We start from the raw sequence: 18,367 nt of genomic DNA on the forward strand, positions 1-18,367 counted from the left end.
TTCTTTAGAAACCTCCGCAAGAGCCCTCTCAGAGAGGATTTTTATGGATATAATAACCGACGTGAAGGGAAGACAACTAGTGTAAATATGCTAACACATTAAGCTCTAAAACAGTCTTATATATTGTTTCATCTTTGTAACACTTATTATAACGAACAATGTTGTATTGTGGCCCCATCTCTAGACTCGGGCGGCTTCCTCTGGTAGCAACCGGTATGGTTGGTCGCGGTCATCATTTTCAAGTTTGGGTAACTCATTGGAATGCTTCTCCCTTTAGTAACAAGTAAAATTGCATATTGAGACCACACCATCATGCATATGATCAAACAAAATAACAAAAACTGGTGTGACAACAAGACTTACGTTTTTGAATATATGACGAGACCGATACCAACAAATAAAAAGGATACATAGTATAACCAGTCCACCTGCAACAATTATATGATCACAAGTTTTTAACATTTGAACAGACATTTGAACAGACATGTTTGGATTTTGGTTACTTTTAAAATTTAAAATATCCCATTTAACTATAGCTATTTCTGGAAATATTACCTTTTGGTGATATAAAAACACACGAATGACTACGGCCCACATATCGGCTGTGAGTAACGAGAGATTGAATAGTGTGGCTCCACTCGCCTGCAAAAATTCATCACTGTTTTATAAGTTTTAAGTCCATATATTTTTGACATTTTTATTCTTTTTTATTTCTATAACACGAGAAACGAACCTGCAGAACAAGAGGGGTCAAAGAATTGAACATAAAGCCCGATATCCCATAACCAGCAAAAGATAATATCTGAAAAATATCCAGTTTTTCAGTTTTTACAAATCTAAACAAAATTATAAAGGAAAAACAAAACATTGCGAAATGACATTCACTTACAACTTCTGATGACCAAGATATCGACTCGAGAGTCTTGAACTCGAATATGGTCCTAAGGAATTGTTAAGGAAAAGAGACAAATGGTGTTCTTATTAAGAATTACATGGATGTATTGAGTGTGGGCCCCTCAGCGTTTTAACCAAAAAGGATACATCTCAATTAAGCTCACTAGTGTGCCAAATAAACCAAACATTGCTATTGCTTCAACCCGGCCCGCCTTTTTAACACAAAATTCCTGCATACCAAAAACTACTACAAGATTTAGACGGTTGGATAACTGATCAAAAATGGAATCGGGTCAATATAGATTTTTTTAGTGCGATTACGGGTCATATAGGTTGGGCTAAACTATGATTACAAAACTATAAGATTACAAAAAAGAATGTGAACTTGTTTGATAAAGTAATTTAGGTGATTTTATTGCACTTAACATATTTTAGGTTTGTGCTTTAGCTACAGCCATTTGGCTAGTCAAACATACACCAAATCAACCCCTAGAGTAGGGGACATGGATGTATATTTCTGACACAACACGAACCTAACACAAAATTCGTGGGTTTGGGTTATGTATAAACGAGTTCGGGTTAGTTTATGGTCAAACCCATGAACCCATTTAGCTTAATGGATCATGTTCGTTGGTCTACCCAGCGGGCTTGCAGTTTGACTCGTTTAACCCATTTATTTCTTATGTTGTTTTTTTAAAAATTGTGTTTTATATAACAAATTAAAATGGTTGGGTATCTAATGACAAAATTTAAAACTAAAAAGGAAACGAATATAAGATGTTATAAATAAAATGTATTGTTTCATATAAATTTGTATTATTTGTTGTAAAAATGTAGATTTAAAGTAATAATATGTAAAAACTATAGAAAATCTTCGGGTCATACAGTTCGTGTTCGGGTCAATTACGAATATGCGTATCATGTCGGGTTGGGCCCGCCAACATAACCCCTAATTTAACACCCCTAGCTACAATTGCCCCTACTAATAAACACTAACCTCGCCAACATTGCTCAATGCAAAGAAGCATGTTCCTGCAATGACAAGCACATCACCAAGAACAGGATTGGAGCCACCTGGACCACCAAAACAGTTATCTTAACCACACACTTTTATGTTTTCTTATTCTTAACCGATCATTTTACTATGAACTTTGATTATTACCTCCACCGCTGACACCAGAATCAGATAATAACACTAAACATAGCCCCGAAACACATAGAGCCGCCCCTACAAACTGCCAAAAAGAATACTTTGTGCCCAGAAAGAACCAAGTCAGTATTATGACCCAAACAACCGTCGCACAATCGAGTATTGTGATGCTTGTAATTGATGAAAACAGGTACGCTTTATTAACTGCAATCAATCACAAACATTTGACCTCAAAACATTGTGTTTTTTTTGGAGCTATAATAAATCTTGTCTGATTTACTGACCAAGATAGTTGCCTTCAACATCTACAAAAGCTAAAAGGACATACCAATACCAAGAAATCTGCAAAAAGTTTAAGAAATATTAAAGTTTGAATAGAAAAGAAATTTCCTAAATTCATAATGATTAATGACATCTCAAGGTAAAAGAGATATTCTATTGAGATTAAATAATGATTATGAGTTTTTCAAATCTGCCTGAACAAATCAGAGCATCGATTGAGCAACGAGCAAGCATTCGAACAAACTAGACCGTCCATTCAACAAATATAGCAAAAAATGCTTAGAATATCTTCTAGTTTAGTGCTTAAAAGTTAACGAGTTAAAATACTATCTATAAAGGCTTTTAGGATCAAATACAAATAAATTTTCGTTGCAAATCATACAAAGCGAAGCAAAAGCCTATCGGGGGTATTATTGTAAATAGAGTAATTATTATTGCTCTACACTTTTAAACTAGCGTCTGCATAGCTGAGTTCAACGGATCATGCATAGTAATGTTAGGACTCAAAGATCAGTCAATGTAATTTTTAAAGGATCAGGTTTTGCAACTCAAAAGGGGGGTAGCGACGCAGCTTGTTGCCCGTTTGCCCTTCTGTTTCAATGTAATCATTACTTTTGAATTAATTTCATTTGGTTTCCTTACATAAAAAGTGTAGTGTAATAAATCACATAGTGTGTATTCGCGCATTAAAATCTATTTGTATAGGATCCCACCCCATTAATAAATAAATTTGAGTACTTTTATATTATTATTAAAACCAACCACCAAGAAGCTTAAAACGCAGAACTGCAAGATAATCAAAAGTTTACTTGTAGCTTTTGACGACGGTACAACAAGATGCTTCCAAACACCAATGTTAAAACCAAATAAGCGAAAAATGAGAGGGTAAAAGGGGCACTAGCACCTACAAAAAAAAACATAAAGTCAAAACACATGAACAAATTACTTAAAAATATTTGTTTAAGGAAATGAACCTAGATTAGCAGCATAAGATGAAGTGAAGCTCATAAGTGCCATTGAAAAGGACACTAGTTGACCCAACACCACCACATACAACACCCTCCAAACTCCACTTCCATATTTTACACCAACACCTGAATTCATATTCAGTCTTGTAATTCAAATCTTTTTTTTGGAAAATAAAATCTTTGTAACAAGAAAGCAAGATGTGGTTGGTTTATAGTGCTGAGAGGACTGTGAAATTAAAATAATAATGTTGATTAGATCATTGGGTGTCTATTTATATTATAATAATATATCATATGGGCTATCGGGAGTGTGCAGTGATTGATAATAATAATAATAATAATAATAATAATAATAATTAAGTACAGAGAAGATCTATCTACCAAACTCCCGGTGACCGGTGGATATACCCGCCTCTCCGACGGGCCATATTAAGACAACAGACACAATCCAATATTTGTGGACCTCTTTCTACCAACTTTCAAATGAAAGTGAGACGGATTTAAAAGATAATTTTAAGGTACATAAAATGAAGAAGTAATAAAAGAAAAAATTACACCAAAAATGTACTTTGTTAAAAAAGTTAAAGTTTAGTGCGGGTTATCCATCAATCCATCTCTTTTACCTTTATAAATATCAACTTAGCAAGTCGTATCTTAATCACTATCGCAATCTATGTAATTTAACTAAAACACAATATCTTTAAACTTTGTTTATATGTTAGAGCATTCACGTTGAATGTTCTGTATTCATACTTTCTGTATAATATAGAGGAAAATAGAGGAAACGACCTTTTTCGAAAGGTGGCGTTATATTAACAAAGACGAACTAGTAAATACTAGTCCACATCAAACAAGACATATAACTTACTAATTTAGTAGATTAAAATTACACCAACTATCCCAATAAATTATTACTTTCTTCAGTCTTGAAACAAGTCATTACAAGCTTTGTATTTTTATGTTCTCCACGATTTGGACTGGGCTTGTGTTGATTATTGAAGATCGTTTCTTGCTTTCCATATATACCATATTGTAACCCGAAAAATTGCTTGAGTTAGTTTTGTCTGGTTTCAATTTCGGGGTGCGTTGAGATGATAATTCAACACGCCATTGATTGAGAAGACGAAGAAAGGTGGGAGCTTGCACCAACAAGCAATTTTTGCCATATTATGTGCGTCTTTAGACAATAAATCAACAAATTATTCACTGTTTTATCAAGAGAAAACAACTAAAATACCACGACATTGAATTATAGAAAAATTTAAAGACAATTAAAGTATACCACTATATATAGAGGTTCATATTCAACCATTAATATTTTATGGTGAGTGTATAAAAAAGAGAACATAGAAAAAATAGTAAAATAAATGTATATGGGTAAGATAGAGATAGAGATGGAAGCTTGGATGTGAAAGGTACTAGAAAAATAAATACGACTTTAAAGAAATGTGTTTTTACTTAAATTATGGAGAATGAGATAGAGGCCGCAATGTGAATACTCTTACACACTGGTATCTCTATAATTTAGCACCTCGATATTTAGAGAAACACTGTTCATAAAACTCTAAAATTTAAAATGAGAATGGGAATAGAGATGTTGAAGAAGGTGAAAATCATAAAAAAATTTATAAATAATAGAGATGAGTAAGATGAAGAAAAGGAATCTAATGTGATTGCTCTCACACATCTTATTCTTTATTTCTAACTTATTCACGTACACTTATTTTATTGTTGCTTCCGATTTTATATATTCACAAAATTATATAGAGGGTCACTCTCAAAATACAGTGGATCACTATTGTTTTTATATTTTTCCCTTTTTAATAAAGATTATATAGAGGGTCACTCTCAAAATACAGTGGGTCACTATTGTTTTCATATTTTTCCCTTTTTAATAAAGATTATATAGAGGGTCACTCTCAAAATACACGTATTTAGGGGACTTTCAGTTTGGGGTTGGGACCCCTAATGAGGTAGAGGCGGTGCTTCACAGCGCGAACCGGTTTCTTACCTCCTTTCACGCGGACGGTTCTTTAGCTATGCTTACCGTGGACTTCTCCAACGCCTTCAATATGGTCGACCGCACAGCCCTTCTCCGGGAGGTTCATTATCATTGCCCGCCTATCTATCTATGGTCCAGTTCCTTTATGCCCAGCCGGCTAGGTTGTACGTTGGTGATGGCTGTATAGGGGCTACTACTGGGGTTCAGCAGGGAGACCCCCTTGGGCCCCTCCTCTTTGCCTTAGCCTTACACCCTCTTGTTCTCCGGGTACAAAATGGCTGTAACCTCCCATTTCATGCTTGGTACTTGGATGATGAGACTATTATTGGTGGTGCCAACAAAGTCGCTAAAGCCCTAGACATTATCAGCTCGGAAGGGCCATCATTAGGGCTTCAACTTAATATTAAGAAAACCGAGGTTTTCTGGCCAACGTGTAATGGAGTGAAAGTTAAAGATGGGCTTTTCCCTAGTGGGATTGGTAGACCAGAGAGAGGGGTAAAGCTCCTTGGATGGGCTGTTAGTCGAGATCCCTACTTTATTAAGGAGTTGGCGAGGCGGAGAGCATCTCGTGCGGTTGATCTTATGAAAGTCTTACCTTGCCTTAGGGATCCCTAGAGCGAACTCCTCCTGCTTAGGTCTTGCATGGGGGCTGCTAAGTTGCTTTTTGGGTTACGAACATGCCACCCCCATATGATGGATGATGCGGTATCCTGTTTTGATAAGGGGCTTCGAGAAGCCATCGGAGACATAGTTGTATGTGGAGGCCCGTTCTTTGGTGATCTTCAGTGGCGACTTGCATCTTTACCAATGCGCTTGGGGGGTTTAGGCCTTCTTTCGGCTCATGATCTTGGGGTTTACGCTTTTGTAGTGTTGAGGACTCAGTCTTGGAAGCTACAGAATCACATCTTAAGGAATAGCGGAGTTGTCGACCTGGACTTAGACCACGTGCAGGCTCTGGAACGCCTAAATGGCGCTCTCCCAGACTTTGACATTGGCGGTTTCTCTAATAAGGACACCGCCCCACCAAAGCCTCAAAAAACTTTGGCGAATGCGCTTTTTGGCAAAATCACTCAGAGCCTGGGAGAAGTTTTTGGATTGTCCCCTCGGCAGAAGGCGGTTATTGAATGCTTACAAGGTTCTCATGCCCAAGATTTTCTGACCGTTATCCTGATTGATGGATTTGGCCAAAGCATGTATGCGGTCGAGTATAGGGTCATTCTTAAGTACCGTTTGATGGTCCCAATGTACCCTGAAGACGAAACATGTCCGATCTGCCGTAAGGCTTGCCTGGATAAATTCGGAGAGCATGCGGTTCATTGCAAGAAGATGCCTGGGTTCAAATACCGACATGATTGGGTTCGGGACGTTCTTTGGGACATCTTAAGGCGAGTTGGGATATCAGCTAAAAAGGAAGCCTCCGTAAACTTCCCTACCACAGAAGGGAGATCCACTCTACGACCGACAGATTTGCTCGTCTTTGGTTGGGTCGGGGGAAAACACTCTTGTGTTGACCTCACATGGGTATCTCCTTTAGATGGTTTGAGGGATATTGGGTTTGTAGCTGGGCAAACAACGAAAAGAGCTGAAACGAAGAAGGTGGAGAAACATGCTAAAGCCTGCGAAGAGAACCAACATGTTTTTGTCCATCTGGCTTTTGATACCTTTGGCTCCTTGGCACCGGAAGCTATCCGTTTCCTAACCAGGGTCCAACGGGTTGTGCATAGCAATGTGTCGACTCCAAAGAGGCAGTGATATGTCTTTAGCAGGTTAGGGTTTGCAATTCAGAAAGGGGTGGCGGCGCAGCTTGTTGCCCGCCTACCTGCTATGTTGATGTAATATCTATTTTTTAAAATTAAAAAAAATGAATATGTGAATTAATCAAAAATAAATAAATAAATAAAATAAAGATTCCAATGGATAACGGTTTTAGGTATTTTCTATACTCCATATACTATTTATAGAGAAAGTATAAGGTCAGAGGCTTCAATCTAAGTGCTTGTATTAAACACTTGAAATTTGATATATAGTACACAATAGGGGCGGTAACATAGAACGATCAAGAAGTTAACTGATTCTCCGAGTATCGAAACTTCTTATTTCATTTAATATATAAAAGCATGTTTTGTTTAATAGACAGTTTTTAAAATTGAAATTTCAAGATAATTTTATTCATCTTTTAAGGTTCTTATATAAAGGGAAATCAATATATGCCTTTCAAGTGGTGGTCCTAAATAAAGTTACAATAAATTGGGATGACTTCAACTGATGACATCAATACATACACATAATGTTTTGGAAGAAGTGCCTACTACTCTAGTAGGATTCTAGAAACGAGTGGTGGTTGATAATGTTCTGAAATTGGGGGAATTGTTGACCTTCTACAAGATCTCCTATGACTCAATATCTTATAACATGTGAATCTAGTTAGTGCCACTTCGAAATTTTAGTACGTCGGTTGATTTGAAATAAAAAGGTGTGTAACTCTTCACGACTAACGAAGTGTATAAGCTAGTTTTTAAACGACATTAAAGTGATAACAATAAAAATAGCAAAAATATATTAACAAAATTAAATACAATAATACCTTATCGTTAACCGATGATTCATGACAATCTGCTAGCATTTCTGACAACAAATTGTTTGATCACCACTTCGCGGTTTTTATTTACCAAATATCCAATTGTTCAACCGAATAGCTGAACAACCATAAAATAAAAATAATTAAATAGTTAACACTTAAAATCATACATTGGTGAGTCACTGAGTTGGTATGGCGGTAATTGATATTCTTTTCGGTGGCACCGACAATGATGGAATGCTGGAGATGGTGGTGACTGATGGCAGGGAACTGAAGAAGGAGGATTGGAACTTGGAAGGGAGAATGAGAACGACGAAGCATCGTTAGAGGCCTTTTTTTGATTGGCGTTTTCATTTTTTCTTCTTTTTTAACTGATTATTAATTCTTTTATTATTATTGTCATTTTGGTTTGGGCGGTAGAAACCCTTGTTGTAGAGGGAAAAAGGAGTAGAGGTAGACCAGACTGTCTTAGGATGAGCGTATTAAGCATGATTTGATAGAGTTGCACCTCTCTGAGCACATGATCCATGATAGGAGTTCGTAGAGACGTAGAATTATGGTTAACGACTTTTATGATGGTATTATGTGGTCTTAGCTTTGTCTACTGGCCTAGATCTTACTATAGTCTACAGCGTAGGTTAGTGCATGTGTTATTGCTTCTCTCTTTTTATGTATATATGTTGCATATGTCTTACTTTACCCTTTCTATTTTCCTTTGATTATTAGCATCTTCACACACACACACACACACACACACACACACACACATATATATATATATATATATATATATATATATATTTGTTTGCTTGCTTTGTTTGGCTTGAAGTTGGGGTCTCTCTGGAAGTAACATCTCTGTCCTCATGAGGGACAGATGTAAGGTTTGCTACATTTCATCCTTTCGTGACCCTACTAGCAGCTTTGCTATGGATGAGATTTACTGGGTATAGTTGTTGGTTTGGACCCAGTAACCTAAATTTTAACCGTTGGATGTAGAATAAAAATTTGTTTGGATTCAATAATTTTAAGAGTGATCAAAATCCATAATACATAAGAATTTAAATACACATAAAATAATAATAATAATAATAATAATAAATTTTTGCATCCTGAAAAAAAGTGCCCCAACTAAAGATGTGACTCACACACTTTCAAGGCTGGGCCTGAATCTAGTTACATTAGCATGGCCCTCAATAATCGGGGAATTGATATTGTTGGAACTTTCCCAACAACCTATGGCAATGTGAATTCCTTTTAGTAGATATATGGACCTACTTTACAAGGCGGGTAGAGGAAAGGCATATGTTGGTCTTTGAATTCGGTTTCGGGGTGTTTGAGTGAAGCCGAAAGCATATTTCAAACATAACAAAGTAATTTTGGAGACTAGGTGGTCGAGATTATGATAAGACATGGTCTATTTAATGTTTAACCCTATATAGTGAAAAAAGTATCCAACGTAGTTTCAGAAAACATGACGCGATGGCCCCGAACGTAGTTTCAGTATGCCCAAGGCAACATGTTTACAGGAGAAGGAATCTGAATCTAATGAATCACTGGGACCGATTATACAATACATCATACCTTACGCAGTTACGCTACACACAATTTAACACTAATCGACTGAAAAAAATACTCCTGAAAATAACTTTTTTTTTGTATTTAGAAAGCGGTTAACAATTTTTATTTTGAAACATAATGTGGACTCTTCATGGGGAACACCATTCAAATTACATTTCAACAATGAAAGGAAACTTCACATTAAAAGACAAATGTTCAAATGTTGTTTTATAATTTCCATGATCATCACATTAATTCTAATTATGGTTTCATCAAGACATTTTTTATGTACTTAACAACCTCATCAACGTTGACCGTCCACACAACTGAAACCGGCGAATAGCCCGTCCATGGATTTTCCGTATTCCATCTGCATCATTCAACACAGACATAAATCAGCAAAAAAACAAAACAAACATGAAAACCAGCCTTTCAAGGAGAAAAATGGAATTTTGACTTTTGAGGTCAAACTGACTACTTTAAAACCACTAATTCATAAGGATTAGTTATATAATTTCAAAAAAATTGACAACTATTCAATATATACATTTATATACACTAGAGAAATATAGATTTTGCAATCTCAGTTTGAAAATAAGGCAAATTAACAGATTTGAAAATGGTTTGACCACAAAAGTCAAAGTAACTATAACAAAGACCTTACTTTTTCAATCCTTGATCCATTAGAGTATGACCAACACAGATCCCCTGTGTTTCCACTCGAACAACGCCTTTCTTGTATGTGAAAAGATCAGGCCGAACGAGCACCACAAAACTGACCGGGTCATGAAGAAATATCCCTAAACGCATTAAACAAAAAACATAAAAAACACATCAAATGCTTAAATTTTACTCTAATCATCAAACAAATCTAAATGCAATCATGTATACCATAAACACCATCCGATTTCACATGCCAATCTCTATAGAATTTAGTAATGTCTCCCAAAAATTTAGCATGTTTCCCTGCAGACCGCTTCAGTTGATCAAGATCATCATCTGACAGCCACAAATCAAAGCGTCTAACTTTAGTTATATACAGACGTGTGAATCTAGAAAGTTTGGCCCGAGTAAATGAGTTGACCTGTTAGTTTGACTTGTGTTGTGATGTTGATGCCAACAACAGTTATATTTGCCCCAGAAGTGAACACAATGTCTGCTGCTTCAGGGTCCCCATAAATCTGCAGATTATATTCATAAGGGGTAAAATGGGTATGATCAAAATAAGTGGTCAAACAGGTTGAAATGTTGCCTGTTAAATAGAGGGGCGTATTAGTCTTTTTACATATAGGGATAATTATATAACTTTCAAATTAGTTTAATGGGTAGAGGACCATTTTGTAATATTATTATTAAAACAATATTATTAAAGAAAATATTGTTACACTTCATGTAATATTATTACTAAAAAAAATACTATTACAGTTTTTGTAACTTTTTAAACAAATATTTTTAAAATGAATATAGTTACTGTAAAATATAACTTTTGTAATCATACTGAAAGCATATTTAGAAGAAATTTTGCTAGTGGGCCAACTGAACCCGGCCCATACTATGAAATTATCCATTTTCACCCGCTACCCAACCCGCCTATTTTGTTCGTTTTTAACATGAGAATAAAAGAACAAGAAATGGTGTACATTTGCTTCTGCAGCTGGATTAATATTTCCGAGTGCAAAGAAAGCTCCACCGAGTATCACCAGTCTTTTCACTTTAGTTGCAAATGACGAGTCCCGTTTAATGGCCTAGATTAAAACAAGCAACAAGTTAACTATGATGTGGTAAACTGATAATAAGTTAGTAACCACATTTTTAGCTTACCATAGCCAAATTCGTGAGCGGGCCAAGTGCAAGTATAGATATTTCACCAGGATGTTGAGAAACTTTTTCAACTAAAAATTCGGATGCTGATATTTCTACTTTCTTTGATATCGGCTCAGGTAGATTTATGTCACCTAATCCATTTGAACCATGAACAAAATCACCAATCTTCGGCTTTCCACCCTAAGATTTAATCAATACATAAAACTTGATTAGTTAGCCGGAGCAGCCTCTGTTTCCCATGAAATAGGGAAAGGTTTTCCCTCATCCCAACAGCTCTACTATAAGTGGGATATCATTGGGTACGCTTGTTTGTTCGTTTGTTTGTTTTAAGTGTACACGCTACAATAGTGGCAATGGGGTTGACACAAAGAGGAATATACCTTTAGAGGTTGAGAGCTACCTTCGACAACTGGGGCACCATGGCGTCCTGCCATCTCACACTATCCTTTTACAAAACAAAACTTGTAATTGATCATGTGCAAGATCCAGACTAAATTCAAAACACAACTAAAAATGATATGAAGCCGTACCAAAATCAAGGCATTGCGTGTGGCGTCTTTTGTTTTAACATTACCAAAAACAGTTGTTAAGCCCATGATCTCCAAGTGAGGTGTTTGGAAAGCCATCATGATTGCCATGCTGTCATCTGCAAAATGGTAAACACATTGCATCTGATCATTCATACTCTGCATGTATCACCAGGGTCATCTCAAGCTTTTTGGAGAGCATAAATCAGTAATAAAAATGGGTCCTTTTTGTTGTAAAAAAAAATAAAAAATTAATACTTTCTTCTATCATGTGTGTGTGCATAATTACAAGCATAAACACCATTGTCAACAATTCCAAAGTCCAAACTACCTAAAATATAATATTTTAAGAATTTGGAGGCCCTAGAGAAACCACCCCCACTCCTAAAATAATAATATTTTATCTAATTTGGTCTTTTTCATTGCTAAACTCAAAAAATTACAATAAAGTGGCAAGCTGCGCCGCAACCCTTTTTGAATAACAAATCCAATCTTACTATAGCACCGAAACCCAAAATGCAATCTTGAAGATTAAATTACCACTTTCAGAACTGAAACCCAAAATTCAATCTTGAAAATAATATCATTTGGCCAATTTCATCATCCATATAACTTGATAAAGCATTACATTTTAATATAAGATTAAGTGAAAGGAAACCCAAATGAAAGAATACAATACCAATGCCAGGATCCGTATCGATGATGATCTTATGAGTGACCCCACAATCGCCATTCAACATCGGTGGTACAGAATCCATGAGAAGAGTTTTAAGATGAGTTTGTGTTGTGTTGTGTTGTGTTGTGATTGGTGGGTTTTTAGCTTTGTTGGTTGGGCGGAAAATCAAGAATATTATGCCAATGGATATTCAACACTTTTCCTAGTTATTATACGACAACTAAAACAAAAATAACTTATCAGTTTATTTATTTATTTGTTTGTTTTTTTTCCATTCCATATGTGGATGGATGATAATGCCAGGAAGGCAACGTGTGTAATTAATTATTGATAACATGCTCTTTATTCGTTTTTAATAATTAAAAAATATATATAGCACCGCAACTTTAATGTTTGTATGTCTGTTTTTGGTGTCAGAGATAACAACTTGATATACCCATAAATGATTATGGTTTTAAGTTATTAGATATAAAAATATTAAGAGGGAAACGGATAAATTTACATTACTGTGTAAAACAAGGGGTGGGGGCCTCCGGGCCACAAGTATCCTATGCCTTGTATGGTAATTTATTAACCAAGTTGGAATGTGATGGCATACACCGGCAGCATTAACAGGTGGTATTAATGAATATTTGTTTATAGAATTAGGTAAAACAATTGAAATTAAAGTAATTAAAAGTTTTTGATATATTTGGTTGATGTTTGGCTTGTTATTTTGTTTTATAAGTTGATACGTGGTGATCTTAGCGACGATAGGGCGTTCGTTGTGGTAATGAGGATGACAACATGATAGTGGTAGTGTTGGCGGTTGCGGACGCAATGACATGGTTTGGGACAACGATGGCGGGTGCTAATAGTTTTAGTTTATTGGGATATTGGTTTTTAATACTTCAACTTTCCCTTATTGGTAGATAACACTCCCAACTTTTTGTTTGTCGCCTACTGTCACACCCCGACCAAAGGCGGCGGAACATGCCGGGATGCGACGGATTGCCCATAAGCGCATGACACTATTTAATGCGACAATATTTAACAACTCGTTTAATTTCACAAAATCATAAGATGTCACATAATATGTTCATACAATGATCATAACAAAACATAACAAATAATTATATTGTTCATTTTGCTAATATCCTAGAGGTATTTGTGACGTTTTCTTCAAGCTCCCAATATCAACCTAAATGCAAAACTTTAACATTTCATAAAATAAAGTTTATCAACACAAAGGTTGGTGAGCAATTCATAGTTTTGAAACAATATGTGTATAATAAGAAATGTCCACTATCTTGTATACGAAACAGTAAATAATAACAATAATTTGGATAACGAAACGAGTTATAGTTACCGTTAATAAGAATACATTAACGACACCTTGCTATAAGGGGTTGCCAAATAGACTAGGATTTATAGTTACCGTTAATAAGAATACATTAACGACACCTTGCTAAAAGGGGTTGCCAACTAGACTAGGATTTATAGTTTAACCAACTAAAAGTGGTAAACACATAAACATATAAGCATGTACGCATAGAACACCAAATCGAGCATTTATTTAAGTGAAGTATACAATAACGTTTGTAGTTTAAGACTCAAGTATAAAGCATTTAATTTGAATAAGTATGAAATGTCACCCCAAAACGAAAGATGGAAAACGGGGTATGAAAGTACTCACATTCAAGTAATAAACTTGAAAGATTGGTGATTTGAAGATTAACCGGAACGACGAGGTTTAACGAGCAAAGCCTAAATAAAAGATAGTCTTGAATTAGAAAGGTTGTTTTAAAAGTCTTTTAGTAAAAAAATAAATAATGAGAAATGCAAACAAGTTAAGTTTAAGGTTTAAAATGTAAATAATTAAGAAATTATAACAATAGTCCTTTAAAAATGTAAGTTTGCTCAAAACCGAGTTAAAATATCTAACCTTAATATTTACTCAACCTATGTTAAGTAATAAGATGGGTAAAAATGCAAGAATGCAAGTCCCTTTAGAATAGAGATACAAAAACGGGTTTTAACGAGTGTTCGGGTTGTTGGTTCGGGTTTTGATAATTGGTCAAACCCAAAGTCAACTTTCCAAAATATTAAATGTTATGAGATAACTCATAAAAATATAATAATACTTAACCAAGTATGTAGTTCTATTGTTTTAGAACTAACAACGCATGCTAAGCGAGTGCTCGGTTTTGTCGGTCCAAACTTTGTTATGAGATCTAGTTGGATCCAACATTTCCAAATACTTAAGAAAATAATTAAAATCAGTTATAAATGATTTTTAAAGAAATATACAAGTCTTGATAGCTAAAAACACACTTTTAAAGAAATATACAAGTCTTGATAGTTAAAAACACACTTGTGTGTCTTAAGCGAGTGAAAGTCGGTTTAGTTCGGTTTGGGTCGGTTTCCATCTCACAATAAGTTCATAGATGGTTTCCACATGCCCATATATCAAATGACTTGTATAATAATTTATAAATGATGAAACTTAAGTTTTACAACCAAAAAGTTAACAATAAAGTCTTTAAACGAAAGTTCGGTTTTCGGTTCGTATCTTGTTTCGGGTTAAGAACGAGGTTAGATTCCATAAACCCATAACCATAGAACTTATAAATATGATTTTAGAAACTTAAATCTAACATAAAGCATGTTTAAACAATTATTTAACAAAAACTAGTAAACAAGTTCGGTTTACGGCTTGGAGCTATTTAAGGCTAAACCGAGACTAGACTCTTCAAATCCATAACCATGGAACTTCATAAATATGATATACAAACTAAAATGAGCAGAAGTTAAACAAGATTAATATGTATAAACAAGTTATCTAAGTATATATATATATATATATATATATATATATATATATATATATATATATATATATATCAAGGACACGAAGTCCTCCATGAAGCATTGCCTTACGAGATCCGAACTTCACCGACCGAAATCGGGGAAGTAACTACCAAAGGTAACAAGGGGTGTATATTATGTAACATCCCGGACTCTCGTACCACCAATATTGCCCGCTTTGCCCCCGATGGGTTGCCTATCTGGGAACTCACGGCTTTGTTTATGGTTGCCCAGGTAGAGACTTCCCAGGCGGTCACCCATCCTAGTACTACGTCCACCTAAGCACGCTTAACCGTGGAGTTTTCATGTGCTCCACAACCAACTAAGCCCAAAACGCATTGGTGATATTAAGAGGCAGGACATTGCTTATGAACCAAGGATCTCTCTTGTCCACGGCCGATGTGGGATTTGCCTAAGAGTGGGACGATATTGTGTTTGCCAAGAGTGTTACAAACAACCCCCCTTTGGACTCATCGTCCTCTATGAGGCGTGTCCCATCATCCCGAACGGCACAGGAGTGGCTCTGATACCATCTGTAACATCCTGGACTCTCGTACCACCAATATTGTCCGCTTTGCCCCCGATGGGTTGCCTATCCGGGAACTCACGGCTTTGTTTTTGGTTGCCCAGGTAGAGACTTCCCAGGCGGCCACCCATCCTAGTACTACTTCCACCTAAGCGCGCTTAACCGTGGAGTTTTCATGTGCTCCACAGCCAATTAAGCCCAAAACGCGTTGGTGATGTTAAGAGGCAAGACATTACTTAAGAACCAAGGATCTCTCTTGTCCACGGACGATGTGAGATTTGCCTAAGAGTGGGACGATGTTGTGTTTGCCAAGGGTGTTACATATTATATATATGTTGTACAACCATATTCAAGTATTAATAAGACTACATAAGCTAATTAGAATGAAAGATTTAACTCAGTTTGACTTTTGAAAGTCAAACTTCAAGAACATTAAAATAACAACCTTGAATCTTTGAAGTCTGAGAGAGAATTTGGAGATGTAGTAGGGGGAAATGAAGGGAAATGGTGGTGTATATATAGGGTAAGGATAAAGGTCAAATATGGGTGTAATTTACAAAAAGTTTGCATGCAAAATGAATCAAGATAAGACACAAAACAACAAATGTTCGAACTAAATCTGCAGATGGTGCTAGGCACCGCGGGACCTCACTTCCCTGCCCTAACCGCGCGGCGCGGCGTGTCTGTGGTGGGGTGGGTTGGCCCAGCTCGTCTTGTGTGTTTCGTTACGCGTCCCAAAAGTTCGTTTTTGATGTAATTTGGTCGTTTTAAAGGCGTTTTCAAATATGTAAAAGGGGTTTTTCAAATTGAACCAACGAAAATGATTTAGTAACATAAAAATCCAATATTATATATATATATATATATCATAAGTTTCGGTTTACAAAGCGGGTCGGTTTACATATTAAAAACAATTACAAGATAACCCGAAATTGACGAATGTCACACCTATGCTCTCAACTTTCACCCTATTTTCATGTACCACTCCCCATATAAAGGAACACTAACATCATTAATGTTTTAGACTAAAAATGTCATTCAAATTAGTTGAGGGGTTAAAAAGAAATTTTTTAACACATATAATCTACCAGAGAGAGAAAGAGAGTGTCAATCAAAGAAAGAGAAAGTCGATGAGAGGAAGAGAGATGGTCTGCTATATTTTCCAGTGACGATCTGGTATGGCTTCCCTGTTCTTCGACGAACTCCCAATACAGCGACAAGACGGGGACGGTGGTCATTGTACAAGTACAATAGCAGGGGTGGACGCAGACGAAGAAGAGGGTGTCAGCGACCAGGGTTCCGCCACCTATTCGTTGTTATACCCAACAGTTTATTGGACGACAATGAAGGAGGCCACATTCGAAGGCCAGGGGAGGACTTTGGAACAAGTTAGATGTATATAGAACACCTTCGACAATTGTGGAAGTAACAGCCGATAGCGGTCTATTACCCGACCCCTGCCTGAAACTCTATCCTTGCAATTTGTTAAAACCCCAGGAAGAACCCCAATTTCACCGGTCGATTTGTAATTTGTTAATCCCCTTTTCTGATTAGAATCACAATGATTCCTAAATTGAAGCAATTTACTTGTTAATATGAGGCGGAGTGCAGGCATTTTGAACGAAAGAAGGGAGGACATATGTGGTAGATAGGTTGGTGTTGATGAACCAGAGGTGTAGTGGTGGTGGTAGTTGATGAGGATGGAGTGATGAGGCTTGATCTAGGGTTGGATGGAGGCAAATTTGGTATATGTTAAATAATTTAATTTTCCTTTTCACCCCCTCAACTAACCTGAATGACATTTTTAGTCCAAAACATTAACGATGTTAGTGTTCCATTAGACGGAGAGTGATACAGGAAAATAGGGTGAAAGTTAGGAGTGGTGGGTGACAAATTTAAAGTTAGGAGTGTTATCTACAAATGAGAGAAAGTTGGAAGTATTAAAAACCAATATCCCTAGTTTATTTGGTGTAACATTTTGAGGATTTAAAAGGAATGTGGAAAGGAAACTCTACATGATATTTGCCCATTTAAAAAGATTATTAGGTGTTGTAACACCCTTTAAATCCGTTAAGTTACATGGTATTGCGACTAACCGAACTTCGCCTGGTGTTTTGATACGTGCTTTCTGTCGATGTAGATTTGTTAAAGCGATAGTTCATTCGTCAATCGACAACTTTACTAGTCTACATTGCTTTATTAGGACGAAATGTAGAAAGGAAAATTCTTGTTTGGCGTCGCTAATTCCCAAGGTTTTTGTCTAAATCGATGGTTACCAATTTGGATTAGATAAACTTGAAGATTATATTCAAACATGTGTTTTTTCATTTTTATTTTTGCATGTATTTTTGTTTTCTTATTATTTGACTTTTTATTTTTATTTAGATAGCATCCATTGTGCATGAAAACAACGATAATGATTTGCTTGAATTTTTCTTGTTCATTTTTTTTTAATTTCAACTATCATATTATTATTACTACTACTACAAGTACTATTGTTTTCATAATAACACGACACAAACCTAAATGTAATTTG

The 18,367-nt window shown here is 35.9% G+C and overlaps 2 protein-coding genes across 2 annotated transcripts; both read right to left on the minus strand.

Moving 5' to 3' along the window:
- On the minus strand, positions 1 to 3,482 carry LOC143564017 (uncharacterized). Its single transcript, XM_077051418.1, has 11 exons — positions 3,301 to 3,482; positions 3,136 to 3,230; positions 2,329 to 2,386; positions 2,057 to 2,248; positions 1,892 to 1,968; positions 1,042 to 1,124; positions 890 to 941; positions 734 to 802; positions 556 to 642; positions 364 to 428; positions 1 to 271 (listed from the first exon to the last, which is right to left on the minus strand). The coding sequence occupies exons 1-11, from the start codon at positions 3,428 to 3,430 to the stop codon at positions 181 to 183; spliced, it is 999 nt and encodes a 332-aa protein (XP_076907533.1). The 5' UTR covers positions 3,431 to 3,482; the 3' UTR covers positions 1 to 180.
- A 6,123-nt stretch (positions 3,483 to 9,605) lies between these two features.
- LOC143564025 (uridine nucleosidase 1-like) lies at positions 9,606 to 12,554 on the minus strand. Its single transcript, XM_077051425.1, has 9 exons — positions 12,462 to 12,554; positions 11,786 to 11,901; positions 11,636 to 11,695; positions 11,253 to 11,435; positions 11,072 to 11,176; positions 10,516 to 10,612; positions 10,323 to 10,430; positions 10,096 to 10,231; positions 9,606 to 9,801 (listed from the first exon to the last, which is right to left on the minus strand). The coding sequence occupies exons 1-9, from the start codon at positions 12,538 to 12,540 to the stop codon at positions 9,693 to 9,695; spliced, it is 993 nt and encodes a 330-aa protein (XP_076907540.1). The 5' UTR covers positions 12,541 to 12,554; the 3' UTR covers positions 9,606 to 9,692.
- Between the last annotated feature and the right edge of the window lie 5,813 nt (positions 12,555 to 18,367).

Source organism: Bidens hawaiensis, unplaced genomic scaffold, assembly GCF_021521415.1.
Source record: "Bidens hawaiensis isolate Kalapana, Puna unplaced genomic scaffold, B.hawaiensis_p1.1 tig00021689_1, whole genome shotgun sequence".
NCBI lineage: Eukaryota > Viridiplantae > Streptophyta > Magnoliopsida > Asterales > Asteraceae > Bidens > Bidens hawaiensis.

Bases quoted from the DNA above. Each gene is read 5' to 3' on its own strand.
- LOC143564025 (XM_077051425.1), bottom strand. From the start codon at position 12,540: ATGGATTCTGTACCACCGATGTTGAATGGCGATTGTGGGGTCACTCAT. The intron at 10,613-11,071 runs GTACACCATTTC...TATAATCTGCAG, and splicing joins ATCCAGCTGCAGAAGCAAAT to ATTTATGGGGACCCTGAAGC. The intron at 9,802-10,095 runs GTAAGGTCTTTG...TGAATGATGCAG, and splicing joins ATGGATCAAGGATTGAAAAA to ATGGAATACGGAAAATCCAT.
- LOC143564017 (XM_077051418.1), bottom strand. From the start codon at position 3,430: ATGAATTCAGGTGTTGGTGTAAAATATGGAAGTGGAGTTTGGAGGGTG. The intron at 2,387-3,135 runs GTAAACTTTTGA...AACTTTTTGCAG, and splicing joins ACCGTCGTCAAAAGCTACAA to ATTTCTTGGTATTGGTATGT. The intron at 942-1,041 runs GTATCCTTTTTG...ACAATTCCTTAG, and splicing joins CTAGTGAGCTTAATTGAGAT to GACCATATTCGAGTTCAAGA.